The sequence below is a fragment of the Monodelphis domestica genome, chromosome 3 (assembly GCF_027887165.1).
Source record: "Monodelphis domestica isolate mMonDom1 chromosome 3, mMonDom1.pri, whole genome shotgun sequence".
NCBI classification, from domain to species: Eukaryota; Metazoa; Chordata; class Mammalia; order Didelphimorphia; family Didelphidae; genus Monodelphis; species Monodelphis domestica.
Window position 1 is genome coordinate 93,457,075 of NC_077229.1, and position 14,893 is coordinate 93,471,967.

Consider the following 14,893-nt stretch of genomic DNA (forward strand, 5'->3'; position numbering starts at 1 on the left):
TGTTAGAGGATGATCATAGGATCTTAATATAGTAGTCCTAAAAGGGACTTGAGAAATCTAGTACGATATGCCTCCTTTTAATATGAAGAAACAAGCCTAGAGAGATCAAATGACTTCTCCAAAATCAGAAAGCATGTCAGCAGCACAATCAGTACCCAGATCCTCTTGAGTCTGCCATCAGGGCTTTTTAAAAATTCTCCCTCCTCCTCCCCCAACAGAACCCTCTCAGGAGCTGGTCAGGGAGATATGGAACAGACCCAAATCTGGTCCCAGGACCAGACGGAAAGCTGTCCATCTTCCTCTAAAAGGCCTCCCTTTGGGGTTTGTCTCCCCCAAAGTAGACAGACACCCACAAGCCAGGATAAAAGTTGAAAGAGTAAATGGGGTCCCCAGCACATTAGATCAGGCCACCCACGTACACAGCAAGCTCAGGGATATTCCAGTTCAGACCCAAGATGCCATTCTTGTTCTCAGAGGACAATGGTTCCTTCTTGACAATGATGCCATCAGGAGTCTGTGGGCAAAGAGCATAGGTAAGAAGTGGTCCAACTGGTCCCTTCAGCCCTCAGCTCCAGGCCCCCTTTCCACCTCTGTATGGATGGGCCTGTGTGTGCCCATGTGCCTGTGTTTGTGGTGGTTGCCCATGCCCAGTGGGCATGTATCCAGGGCTGTATATTTCTATATAGGCATGGTTGTGTGACCATGGATGCCTGGGTGCCCATGAAGGGCTGTTTATGACTCTGTGTGTGTGTCCTGGGTCTCATTACCTGGATGCTGACAGTCAGGGTTTTGGGCAGAGGTTGAAGCTTATGGCCCACAGTGAAAATCCGGTACAGAACTAGAGAGGGATGGAGAAGAGAGATTCATGAGCCCTAGCTGGTTCCTGCCTGTCTGTTTCTCTATCCCTTCCTCCCTCCCACTACCACTCTATACCACCCTCACCAAAGGGGAGTCCCCAGCCAGGGTCTGAGCTCAGAATCAGAACCACTGCAGAACCAGTAAACTGGCCAGGGCTGGTGTTCCCTCCTGAGCCTAACTGGGTCAGGGCTCACCTGAGGAACCAGGAGTGTAGATGGTTTTGTCTGTCTGGATGAAGAGGTAGCCGCTGTGAAGAGTCACCAGCACCACTTTCTCTATTTTTTCCTGGCCAAATTTGGCCTGAATTGTGACGAACTTGTGGTCTTTGTTATTCTGAAAGTTCTGGGCTGGAATCTGGAAGGGAGTGGAGGGGGGGACCGAACTTCTTAGGGATCCAGCCACCTGCCAACATACCCTCTACCCTCTTCAGCCTCATCCCCAGCTGGGGTCAACTGCTTAAGGTTTTCCTCCTTTAGGAAGTCCTCCTGGGGGTAGCTGGGTAGCTCAGTGAATTGAGAGCCAGGCCTAGAGATGGGAGGTCCTAGGTTCAAATCTGATCTCAGACACTTCCCAGCTGTGTGACCCTGGGCAAGTCACTTGACCCCCATTGCCTAGCCCTTATCACTCTTCTGCCTTGGAACCAATACACAGAATTGACTCCAAGATGGAAGGTGAGGGTTTAAAAAAAAAAAAGGGGGAAGTCCTCCCCGTCCTTGCAGTTTGCAGGGACTTCAGACTCTCTTCTGAGCTCTTTTCTATAAAACCTGAAGATTTATATAGCACAATTTACATCCTCCACTGGTTTCAACTGAATTTCCAGAGTACTTTTCCCTGCCAGAATATCTATGTGACATAGATAGAAACATCATTAACCATTGAGTTAGAACCTTAGAGATGGAAAGGACCTTACAGGTGCATCTCTTCATTTTACAGATAGGGAAACCAAGACCTAAATAGTGAGAATAACTGGCTCTAGTTCATATGGTGAGACCAAGGATCAGAAGGACTGGAAGCCAGGCTTCCCAGCTCTAAGTCCTGGACTCCTAGAGGATGAAAGAATCAGTAGTTGTGATTTAATCCTATATTTTCAGAGTTAGAGGGGACCTCAGAAACCATTTGTCTGATCTCCTCTACAGTGCTTTGGATAAGGGATCTCCCAGGCATTTTAATGACTTATGGCTAGGCAGAAGCCCTTGGCTCTTGGATCAACCCATTCCCCTTTGGGAGAGCTCTAATTATTGGGCAGTTTCCCCCCTACCTCAAAACTAGACTTCTTGGTAACATCTGCCCATCGTTTCTAGTTTTGGCTTGTGAGGCCAAGCTGAGAAAGCTAAAGCTCTTCTCCAGATGACGAGCCCTTCACATATTTGAAGACAGTGATCTTTTATACCCTCGTCTTTTCCTTTCCAGGCTAAAAACATTTCTAGGTCCTTCAAAGGATTCTTTGCGTATCAGGTTCTTCACCATCCTGGCTGCTCTGCTCTGGACACTTTCCAGACTGAATATCCCCTCTGGATGACAGAGCCAGAATTTTAGAAGATCTTGACTGGCACAAACATTGGACTGAATCTAGTTAGATGAAAGCTAATAGGAATACAATCTTAGATAGGAGCTGGTAGCAGAGAGAAAGCCCGCCAAGAAGGAAGTCAAAAAGATCTATGTTCAGATCTTGCCTCTGATACATTTTAGCTGTCAGACCACGGGCAAATCCAGTTTTGAGAATTTATTTATACCTCGGGATTCAGGGTTTGGAATATTGTTGTTTTAAAAAAAATTATTGTTAGGACTTTAAAAAGTAGGGACAGTTAGGTGGCACAGTAGATAGAGTGCAGAGCCTGAAGTCAGAAAAACCCATCTTCCTGAGTTTCAATCTGGCCTCAGAGACTCACTAGTTGTGGGATTCTGGGCAAGTCTCACAATCCTGTTTGCCTCAGTTTCCTTATCTGTCCAATAAGCTGGAAAAGGAAATAACAAACCACTCTAGTATCTTTGCCAAGAAAACCCCAAATGGAGTCCACAAGGGACTGAAAGGAATGAATGACAGCAAAAACTTAAGAAAGTGATATGGAATATGTTAATAATGCCTATAAAGCTTAAAAGTGTGTCCTATTTATATTTGGAAGGAATTAATTGTTCATTTATCTGCGCAGTAAATAAAATTCCAGTTGTGGTGTTGGGAGGACCTGGATTCAAATTTGACTTCAGGCACTCCCTAGTGGTGTGACTGTGGGCAAGTCACTTAATCCTGATTGCCTAGCCCTAGCTGTTCTTCTGTTTTAGAACTGATACTAAGGGGCAGCTGAGTGGCTCAGTGGATTGAGAGCCAGACCTAGAGACAGAAGAGGACCTGAGTTCAAATGTGGCCTCAGATACTTCCTAGCTGTGTGACCCTGGGCAAGTCACTTACTCCCATTGCCTAGCCCTTACCGCTCTTCTGTCTTGGAACCAATACACAGTATTGATTCTAAGATGGAAGATGAGGGTTAAAAAAAAAAAAAGAATTGATACTAAGAAAGAAGATAAGAGTTAAAAAAAAATTACCAGCCCGTGTCTTATTCTCTTCATAGCCCTAAGCACTTCTTTAAAAGTCCAAATTACAAAAGAGTAGAAGGGGAAAACCATAAAGCTTTCATACCTCACTTCCCTACACTGAAGAAATCACCCATCTAGACCAATTCAATTCAAATGTAGTCTTACACTTAGGTTTAAAAAATCAATTTTACATGGGATATCTAGATAACACAGTGGGCAGGGCACCAGGCTTGGAGTAGAGAGGATCTGGGTTCAAATCTTGACTCAGGTACTTCCTAGCTTTGGGATCCTGGACAAGTCACTAAATTCTGATTGCCTAACCCTTGCTGCTCTTAAGTCTTAGACTGTGATACTAAGATGGAAGATAAGGGTTTAAAAAATCAATTTTACAAATACACAATAGAGTAATTTAATTTATCTGGGAAAATCTGGGAGCTTTAATGTAGAGTAAAGTTGGTCTGAGTAAACAGTATGATTATGGAAGCTAGAAAAGTAATCTTGGCTACACTGAAAAGCTTAGTGTTCATGTTAGAAGACGAGGGAGGCGTTTGTACTGTTTTTGGTCCTGGTTAGAGGCCACACGTGGAGTATTGTATTTAGTTCTGAGCGCCACATCTTAGGAAAGAGTTTAATAAGCTGAAGAACATTCAGAAGGTGGCAGACAGGATAACGAAAAAACTTCATATGGGTTGTTTGAAAGAGGAAAAGCTAAGGGGATGTGGAAGTTGTTTTCAGTTATTTGAAGGGATGCCATGTTAAAAGAGGGCTCAGACTTGTTCAGCTTGGCCCTAGAAGAAATCAATGGGAAGAAGATTCGACTTAAGGAAAAACATGCTAACAATGAGAGCAATGCCAGGGAAAATGGGCTTCCTTGAGAAAGGGTGAATTCCCCCTAATTAGAGATCTTCTGAATGAATGACCATTTGTTAGCTACAGGAGGGGACTATAGAAGGGTCTCTGAGGTTCGGCAATTCTATCGGAAAATTCAAATCTTTTTGAAGGAGCTTTTTGAAGGGAGTTTGCTCTTTCAGCTCTTTGTTCAGCTCTTTCAAGCTGTATTCATGAAGTTTTTGTTTTTGTTTTTTTAACCCAAGTTCAAGACTTTACATTTATTCCTGGTAAAATTTATTTTTAATGGACTCAGTTCAATAATCTAGTCTGCCAAGAGATTTTCAGAACCCAGCTGCCATCCAATGTATTAGCTGTGCCATCTGCAGATCGGATGGGCTTGCTATCTATGGCTTACAGGCATTCTGACTAAGGTTGGAAGGCACTGGATCAGAGAATGCTGGGAAAGAGAATTGTGCAGTGGAAACCATCGCTGAACTTTATATGAAAAGTTTAAACAAAAATTAATCTATGCCCCTAATTCCTTCAGGAACTTGGGCAAAGACCTTTTAAAGGTCTCAATTAACACCGAAGAAAAAAATTTCCTTGATCACAAGGATCGATGGGGATATGATTGGGAATGTAGACTCACCCTGGCGCAAATATCAATAATATTTGCAATAGGTCTTGATCAATGTCACATGTTAAACCCAATGGAATTGTGCATTGGCTATGAGAGGGGGGTGGGAAAAGGGGAGGGAAAGAGCATGAATCATGTAACCATGAAAAAATATTCTAAAATAAATAAATATGTTTTAAAAAGAATTGATACTAAGTCAGAAGGTAAGGTTTAATTTTTAAAAATTACCTAGAAGCGCAGAAAGATTTTTCCACTGTCATATAATCTTTAAACCAGAAGCAAGGCATGAATCCAGATTATACTGATCTGGAGGCCTGCCAACTGCCCAGTAAGCAATATTCTCTTAATATGTTTAAGTCTTTATGTATACTTCTCTGTATCATCTCCTATATAATAAAATAGCATGTTATAGAAAAAAATAAAAAATAAAGGTCTCAATTTCTTTGACTATAAAATTGCTTAGCCTTGTATTAGAAGATTTGCCAAGTCTTTTTCATGTTATCTCATTGGAACTCACAATAGTCCCATGAGGTTGATATTATTATTATTATCCCCATTTTATAGGTAAACAAACTGAGAGTAAGCAACTTGCCTAAAATTATACAGCTAGGAAACATCTGAGGCAGTATTCAAATTCAAGTCTTCCTGACTGAAAAAGTCCAGAACTCAATCCACTATACTACCTAGCTGTCCTACAAGGAGAGTCTTGACCCATAAGATCTTTAAAATTCCTTCAAACTTTGAAAATTTAACATTCTGAGAGAGGATGATGGCTGGAGTAGTCAGAGCAGACTTTGTGTACAGGAACAGGACAGAGGAACATACAGAGGGTCAGGATTCCTATACGCACCTTAAAGTTGACAGTGGTCAGATAATTATTGGCATTGTTAAGTGTGAGTTGCTCCAAGAAAAAGACTTGCTTCTTTTGGGGGAAATCATAGATGGAGAGCTCAACAGCCACATCTCCTCCTGCCCCATGAGCCTCTAGGATCAGCTGCTCTTCACTTTCCAGTCTCAAGACATTGGGAACGAGCAGGAGGTAGCTGAGTAAGTGGAAAAAGAAGTCATTGCTAGCCCTAGACAACCAGTACCCACCAGATCTCTACCTGTCAGAGATGTGTCCCAAGAAGGCAATCCTAAAAGTTCTCCTGGAGAAGGCACTAAAACCTCATTAATGCTGGGCTTTAAGGTCCATGTTCTTGGCAGCACTGCTCCCTTCTTTCTTCTGTCCCTGGGGTCATGGTACAGTCTGAAGCCACCCTCTCAGCCCCTTACCCTTCCCCAGAGCTAGCTGTACCCAAACCTGATTCTATCCATATTCCATATCCAGGAATATCTAGATTCCTTAACTGGCCACTGAGTTTGGCCAGAATCATCACCCAAATCTCCTTCCCTTCTTTCTGATCCAGGGCAATAATTCCTGGCTCTCACAAGTAACCTCCCAGCTCCTACAGAAATAACCTTCAGGGGGAGCTGGGTGGTTTGGTGGAATGAGAGCCACACCCAGAGACAGGATCTCCTGGGTTCAAATTTGGCCTCAGACCCTTCCCAGCTGTGTGACCCTGGACAAGTCACTTAACCCCCATTGCCAGCCCTTACCACTCTTCTGTCTTGGAACCAATATATAGTAGTGACAGAAGACGGAAGGTAAGAGTTTAAAAAAAAAAAAGAACCTTCAGACTAACTCCTTAGATGTCTGTGGTTCTATAGATGTCTCCTGGGAGCCCCAGCTGTCTCCAAAATTCTAGGCTCAACCATCATGTCAATAGTTTCTCAAATTCCATAGATATTAGATGTCCTCCGCTTCTAGGGCTTAAAGGTTTTTAACCCAAAGTCTGTGAATTAATTTTTAATATATTTTGAGAACTATATTTCGATTTCATTGGTTTCTGTTATAATTTGATGTATCTAGTCTTATTTTAATTTTTGCACTTAAAAAGATTATTCTGAGAAGGGTCCTTTGACTTCACCATACTTCCAAATGAGACCATGACAAAATAGATGAAGAACCCCTAATCTAAGCATTCCTCAATCCCATAGCTATCCTCAGGTCTCACATCCCCCCAGGTCAAAACACAAAATCTCTAGAGATCTAGAGTACCCCCAGGGGAGCAATTTGAGGGAAGGGTTCCCCACTACTCACAATGGATCTCCTTGAACCAGGGTCACACAGCTCAGAGCCAGCAGGACAACCAAGGGTCCCATGGCTCTAGGCTGGAATTAAGAGATCAGGACAGGCAGGATCAGCTGCAGAAGAGGAGGGAGAGGGAGAGGGAAAGGAATGAGTAGAACCCTGGAGGTGGCTTCTTATCCTGGGGTTCAGAGGGCCCCTGGGAGGGGCCTGCCTGGGGATTTCTCAATCTGGGATAGTCCCAGTCGAAGTGAGGGGAGGGCCGGAACTCTGGTTTCCTTCTTGATTTGTCTGGGTTTTAACTCTTCTGAGAGAAGGTTCAAGGCCAGGACATGGAGAGCAGGGTACAAACTAGCCTAAACATCTGCTTTAATAATCCCACCCTTGTAGATCTGTGTTAGTGAGCCAATGCAACTATGTTAAGAAGTCCACAAATCTTTATTAATTCATCTATACAACTATAGAAATAGTTCTGGTTTTTGTTCAGTTGTTTTTCAGTTGTGTCTGACTCTTTCTGACCCCATCTGGGTTTTTCTTGGCAAAGATAATGGAGTGGTTTGCCATTTCCTTCTCCAACTCATTTTACAGATGAGTAACTGAGATTTAAGTGACTTGCCCAGGGTCACACAGCTAGATCACATTTGAACTCAGGAAGATGAGACTTCTTGATTTCAGGTCCTCAAGCTCTACCCACTGAATCGCCTAGGTCTATATTACAGATCAGAAAAGGAAGGTCTAAGGAAGAGAAATAAATTATAGGACCAGTGTCACACGATCAATTAAATTTGGAACTATGAATCAGAACTCAAGTGCCTCAACTCCCAACCTAGCATTATTTTCTCCATACCAAGTGATCTTACTATGTTGGGAATAGCTCAGAAATGAATCTGAGGTCAGGGTTCAAATTAGGGTGCTACCTCTTACTTCCTGTGTAGCTTTGGGTAGTTACAACCATTTATTTGAAAACTTCAATTTCTTCTCCCTCTAAAATGAGGGGACTATAAAATGAGGAGCTTAGATAAAATGATCACTAAAGTTCTTTCAGATTCTAACCTCAATAATGCTGACAAAGGGTATGGCTGGGATCCTGAAACATTGTCTAATTCTAGGTTAAAAGAGGCAGGGAAAGGTGCCCCTGAAGATAACCACATCATTTTCTACCAGCTCATTTCCTTGTTGGCTTGCTTGCTCTGTCTCCTTCCTCCTCTCACTGCTGAATGACTGGCCCTTTCCCCAGTCTACCCTATTGCTGGCAAAAATCCTCTTCATGGTCCCTGGGATGATTCTATATCTATATCTATATCTATATCTATATCTATATCTATATCTATATCTATATCTATATCTATATCTATATCTATATCTATATCTATCTATATCGAGAGAGAGAGACAGAGAGAGAGAGAGAGAGAGAGAGAGAGAGAGAGAGAGAGAGAGAGAGAGAGAGAGAGAGGGAGGGAGAGAGACAAGAAGGAAAAGGAAGAAGGTCTCTTGTGTGCTGGAAGTATCTCTGCCTAAGGAGACTCTAGGTCCCAGATTCCTACAAAATGAGTCTATTCCCAGTGGCTACATTATATTGGTAGGATGGATGCCTTGGGTCCCTAGTCTCCCTTCCCTCCCACCACAACTCCTGGGTCTTATTTTCACATGGCATGGGGTTGGAGGGGTGGCATCATTGCAGTCCAATGCAACTTCCTTCCTTCACGTGCAATTCAATTGCCAGTTTGCACTATCCTGTGCACAAATGCACAGGATAGAGTCCTAGCCTGACTCTCCTGGCTGCTCAAGTCTTCCTCTCCTCCCATACATACACGTGTACATATATATAAATAAAATGTATGTTTTGTATTGACTTCTCTCTTTACATGTCGTTCTCTTCCCACAAATGAAAGCTCAGTGAGGGCAAGGGACTGTATGATTCTGTATCCTAGGGCCCAAGTATCCTGCTTGACTCCTGGAAGATGCTTAATGCAGGATCACTGAACTGAGTGGCTCAGAATTAGTTGAAGCACATGGCAGCCTCCCCTCAATATTTTCTTTCTGAATTGCTCCTCTTCTGTATTAACTTCTTGGAGTGGGGAGGGGAGCAATAACGAAGGCTTCAAGAGAGTAATTAGTTTGTCCAGGGGCACAGCAACCAGGTAGAAGGCAAAACTTGGGGATCCCGATTCCCAGAACCAAATAATCTGACCCTGCGTGAACACACACACACACACACACACACACACACACACACACACACACACACACGCCTCTCCAAACCTCCCAGCCCCCCTTGTTCAAGGGGAACATTGGCTTAGTTTCCAGTAAGCCACACCTCTTTCTTGGCACTGATTTAGGCTGGCAAAAGAATAGAAAGATTAGAAGAAAACAAGCCTGACCTCCATCTCCCCCCTCCAAGCATTGCAACACTGCGCCTTTGAGGGGAAAGGGAGCTGACCATCAGGCCTCGTTTGGCATATCAGAAAACAGGGGCCCAGACACTTTGCTTGAAGTCCTGTAGCAAGATCCATTTCCTGATCCCTGGCCAGGGAAGTCTTCACGCCACAAGGAACACGCTGGTGGTCCTCAAGAATTCGGGGAGAGCCCAGTCAGGAGTGAGGAGGCAAAGGAGCGAGGGGCTCCCTTGGAGCTAGCTATCCCAAGCACCTCAGAGCAGACGGTACTTTAGGACCAAACCCGACCCGCTTTAAGCGCTTGGAAAGCCAACTCCGAATGGATCTGGTGCCAACAACCACCTCGAGTGCAAAAGTCCGAATCGGGAGCTCTCTCGGGACGTTTCTGGCGCCAGGGAGGGAATCGATTTCTGCTCCGTCCTGCTCTTCCCCCTTTCCCAGTCAGCTCGTTCAAAGACACTCTGAATACTGAGGCCAGGCTGTGCGCCTCGTCTTTCTGCCAGCGCAGCTTGCCTTTGCTGGTGGATCGGACTCTAAAATGAGCGAGGCTCTGGCTAAAGTAGTCCTTCCTCTATTCAGTGCCTCGGAGCCTGGCCGTGAGGGAAGGTAGATATAGACATTATCATTTAAAGAAGCACGGCATTGAGGAAGAAATTAGTATTAATAGTAGTGAAGCAGCGCTGGCAGTCGCTGTGGTAGAGTTCTGTTCCCCTTCAAAAAGATTCAGGAGAGGAGCTGCTAAATGGCTCAGTGGATGGAGAGCCAGGCCTTGTGACATTAAAAAAAAAAATTTACCTTCTTGTATGCATAACCCAGTGAAACTGCATGTCAATTTCAGGAGGGAGGAGGGAGACAACAAGAGTTGTGTAGGGGGGGGGGGGGGAGAGAATTAAAAATTAAATTAAATTAAAATTAATATTTACCTTCTGTCTTAGAATCAATACTGTGTAGTGTTTCTAAGGTTGAAGAGAGGTAAGGGCTAGGCAGTGGGGGTTAAGTGACTTGCCCACAGTCACACAGCTAGGAATCTGAGGCCAAATCTGAACCCAGGTCCCTCCATCTCTAGGCCTGATTCTCAATCCACTGGGTCACCCAGCTGCCCCCCTTTATAATTCATTTGTTTAAAAAAAAAAAACTTTTACCTTCTGTCTTAGAATTAATACTTTGTTTTGGTTCTAAGGCAGAAGACCGGTAATGGAGTTTAAGTGACTTGCCCAAGGACACACAGCTAGGAAGTGTCTGAGGCCACATTTGAATACAGATCCTCCCATCTCTAAGCCTGGCTCTCAATCTACAGTCACCCAGTTGCTCCCTTGTTCATTCTTGAAAAAACATTCTTTTTACAGAACTCTGGTCCTGGGGGGGGGGGGGGGCTGAGATTAATAGAGAGAAGGAATAGGGTAAAACAAAGGTAATATTTCAAGTCCAGTGGCATAAAGCAAAGAGAATCTTGCTTCTTTTTTCTTTTAATTTCCCAACAAGATAGGAAATCTTTTCTTCTGAATCCACCCAGGTCAAAATCATCCTCCCCTAGTCAGACAGAGGTATCTCTAGGGTTCTTCCTTCTCTCTCCCACTTACTTAATTGTATTTTTCCAGGCCTGGGTACGTGATCCTTCCCTGACAGGGTAGTGACATTTTTATCTTTAAGTAGTTATTCTGAGAGACTGTGCCATTCCTGCCATAGAAAATGTTTCTCTTGCCAAAATGTAGGAGCTTTATGGTTGAAGAGAGCCCTCTAAGCAGGTCTCTTTATTCTCTCTTAACCACCCAAGATTCCCAGAGCTTTTTCCTGCTCTGAAAAGTCAGCCTACCTCAAAGGGAAAACTCTGAACACTTGGGAAGATGGCTCAGACCGAGCTATTTCTTCCAGGGAAGAGTTCCCTTCTGTCCTTTATTTCAGCTAATATTGTTAGATCTGGAGTTTCCTTCAGTGATTTCTAATACTAATGATTCTGACATCATGTGGCAAAGAAAACGATTTGTACATTTGTCATTTTAAAAGGCGAGGTTATAAAAATGTTATACTGTAAAAAAAATAACAGAATTCAGGGAGAGGGCTCTTGAGGGACTGAGAGAAGAGAGAGCAAGAAAAAAACCCAAACCCTCCAAAAGAGCTCTTCTTCTATTTCTCCAAGATTTTTCCTTGTTCTCCTCCTCATCCCCCAGATTTCTTGGTTTCAGTCCTTGGGTAACTCATCTTGCCCTCTGTCCCATTCCCTTTTCCCTTACACTAGAGGCTGCCATGAGTGTCAAAGGTTTAAGTTGGGATTCCAGATATGGGGAAACCATAGAGTCATTCATTATAGTTCCAACTCTAAAATAGTAGAAATAATTTACACCCCACTCATTTTACAGATTAAGTAAACTGAGGTCAGAGACAGGAAAGGACTTGCCTAACATTATATAGGAAATGCTGGAATTTGAACTCATGTTCTGATTACTTCCAGGTACTTGACTGCTGACTGGGAAATGGAATTAGAATTGGGAAGAGAGAGATGGATCAAGGTTAGACTTTTGCAAGGACCTTCCAATAATAGGGAAAGAAAATGGTGGTGAATAGGAGTAAAGGTCTTGGGGAAGGGAGGAGAGCAGCTGAAATACCTCATGCCAGAGGGTGGGAATGAGCCAATTAGGATTGAGGGCTTGAGGATTTAGAGGACAGGCACCAAACTAGGAGCTGGGGAAGTAGGGTCCAAGGTTCAGTCTTGACTTGGACACTATGAGTCCAACTGAGGCCCTTGACCCCTCCACCCCCATGGACATATTCCCATTGATGAGCAAACACTAGCCTCTGGAAAGTAGCAGGAAAGTCCAATCAGATTGGACCAAAGTGTACTGTCCTCAATGGCCTATGGGAAGGTAGAGCTAACATTTGGCCCCTGGAGGCTCCCTCTTGCATCACTGATCTCCCTTGATCTTAACCAGTTCTCAATTCATCCTGGCGCAGCCTTCCTCCACTGCTTCCCCCACCTCAACTAACTCCCATTGCTAGGGCCCTGGGCCAACTTAAGCTGAGCTTATCTCTTCAGTCCAGCTCTGTGGAGCCTCCCCAGAGTAAGGGCCATCTTTTACTTCCCAGAGAAGAGGAAAAAGCTGGCAGTGAGGGCAAGTGAAGTCTGGGAAAACCCAGAATTTAAACATCTAAAAGCTGAAGGAACTCCAGAATTGAGAGCTGAAAAGAGAAGGGGAACCAGCATTTGTCAAGCACTGTGCTAAACACTTTACAAATATCATTTTATTCTTTTAAATTAAATTAATTGGGGGGCAATTATATGTAATAACAAATTTTCACAAGTTTTCTGAAGTTATATGATCCAAATTTTCTCCCTTCCACCTTCCCTCACCCCTCCTGGAGCTGGCAAGGGATTCAGTCTGGGTTATACGCATCATGTCATCAACAGGCCGGCCAAACCTTGGGAGGGTAGCCATCGGGTTGTCGACCCCTGGTGAACTAGGGCTTTGCTCACCCAGCATGTGAAGACTGCTTTGGCTGAACAGATGGAAGAAACCAATAAGAAGGTTCAACGGCTGAGAGGGCAACACAGCAAAGCACTGTGGAGTGCTTAGGGCGTGTTGGAGCACAAAGGACAACATGGCCATCCAATGCAGCTGAGGAAGTCTCCAGGTGTAACGATTTTTCGTGCCACTGGACCCAGGCTTCCAACGCCGAGAGAGTGGGACTGTCTCTGTGCATCGACTTTTCCACTTAAATCTCCTTCACGCACAAGTGTCTTTGTGCACACTCATCTACATCACAGATGAAAATGCACAAAGACAATTGTCATCCTCAGTTACCGAGAGACTACTACTAACTAACTATGTAAAATAGTGCTAAATGTTTTATAAAAAATATGAGTTTTTATCCTCATAACAACTCTGGGAGGTAAGTGCTATTATGATCCCCATTTTATATATAGTTAAGGAAACTGAGGCACACAGAGGATAAGTGACTTGCCCAGGATCCCAGAGCTAATGAGTATCTGAGTCTGGATTTTACTTTTAAGTCCTCATGACTTCAAGTCCAGCGCTCTAACTACCACACCACCTACCTGCCATCTAGTCTAGCCTTCCCCGTCTCCTCTCTCATTTTACAAAGAAGGAAACCAAGACTGAGAAAGGAGTGACTTGCCCTAAGTCATATAACTTAGTGAGTAAAAGAACCAAAGAATCTTGGAATTTGAAGAGAACATCTTAGTCCCTAAAGCAGAATCTATTCAGCAGCATTCCTGATAGGCTCTGAATCTGCGGGCTATTCATTCTAGCTCTCAGCTCTTATTGCTAGGAATTCCCTACCCTACCCCCCCCTTATATCAGAGACAGAATTTGAACACAAGTCCTTTAATTTCAAGTCCAAAACTATGGCCACTATCTCAAAATGATGACCAATCCTATCTCCCCGGAGAGGTCAAGAGGAGAAAGAGGGGGTCCTGGTTTGAGCTCTTCCTCTCCATGTCCATTTTGTTCAGAACTTCATCTGTTCCAGAATCAACCAGACTCTTTCTCCAGTTGGTTCTCTGAGCATCTCTGAGCATATGAAAGGCCACATGGCTCTTCTCCATCCCCCACTCCCTGAACTTTAATTACTCATTAACTCCCTAATGTCCTTGACCCATTTATAAAGCCCACAGCTTTAGTGAGAAGGGTTCCCATTTTTATCCCTCTCCCATCTGCCATGGTGGCTCCCTCCTCCCTGTTATTAGGAAAGGCTCTGGCCCTAGATAACTACATTCCTCAAAGTTCCATTCATACCTGAAGAGAGATGAAAATTGAGTTGGATAAATAAGCATTGACCCAACAACCACTGTCTGGAGCCATTATCCCATGGCATCCTCCTTTCTTCCCATAGTTAGAAAAAGTTTGAAAAGTTAGCAATAAACAGCTCTAGAGATCATGGCATTGGGCAGATGGTGAAGTGACCAGGAGACCCAGGTTCTAATCATGGATCTCTACTCCCTGTGTGACCTTAGAAAAGTCCCTTCCCAACTCTAAGCCTTAGTTTCCCTAACTGTGTAGTATCTGAAGCCCCTAATAAGAAAGTTGATAGAGAACTGGGGCTGGAGTCAAGAAGATCAGAGTTCAAATTTGACCTCAGTCATTTATTAGCTATGTGATCTTGAACAAGCCACTTTGCCTCAGTTTCTTCAACTGTAAAATAAGATAATAATAGCATCTACCTCTCAGTGTTATGAGGATAAAATGATATCTGTATTAGCATTGTGTCTGGTACATAATAAGTACTATATAAATGTTAACTATTACTATTATCTCCTATCATTTATCCTTCTCCTCCCCATTCCCAAATTCTACGTCTGAGTTCAAAGTAACTTACAATTCAGCTTCCATTGAAAAGCATAGCCTTGGAGTTCTCACTCTTTCCTGAGGTCCAAACCAGATTAAAATGCAATTGGGAAATAGTTAAACAAGTAAATAAAAATACAGAAAAATATAGATAATATCATATTTTAAAGCTCATGCAACCCTCAGAAACGTAAGTGGGCCCTGCTTC

At 43.5% G+C, this 14,893-nt stretch overlaps 1 protein-coding gene across 1 annotated transcript in view; it reads right to left on the reverse strand.

Annotated features, from left to right (window-relative positions):
- C3 (complement C3) overlaps positions 1–7,178 on the reverse strand; it is a 35,912-nt gene extending 28,734 nt beyond the window's left edge. The window contains exons 1-5 of the mRNA XM_003340725.4: positions 7,002–7,178; positions 5,709–5,901; positions 1,053–1,212; positions 768–838; positions 420–514 (exon numbers count right to left, since the gene is read on the reverse strand). Of these exons, the coding sequence (XP_003340773.2) occupies positions 420–514; positions 768–838; positions 1,053–1,212; positions 5,709–5,901; positions 7,002–7,063 (581 nt within the window). The 5' untranslated portion in view covers positions 7,064–7,178. The remainder of the gene's footprint in view (positions 1–419; positions 515–767; positions 839–1,052; positions 1,213–5,708; positions 5,902–7,001) is intronic.
- Positions 7,179–14,893: the final 7,715 nt, after the last annotated feature.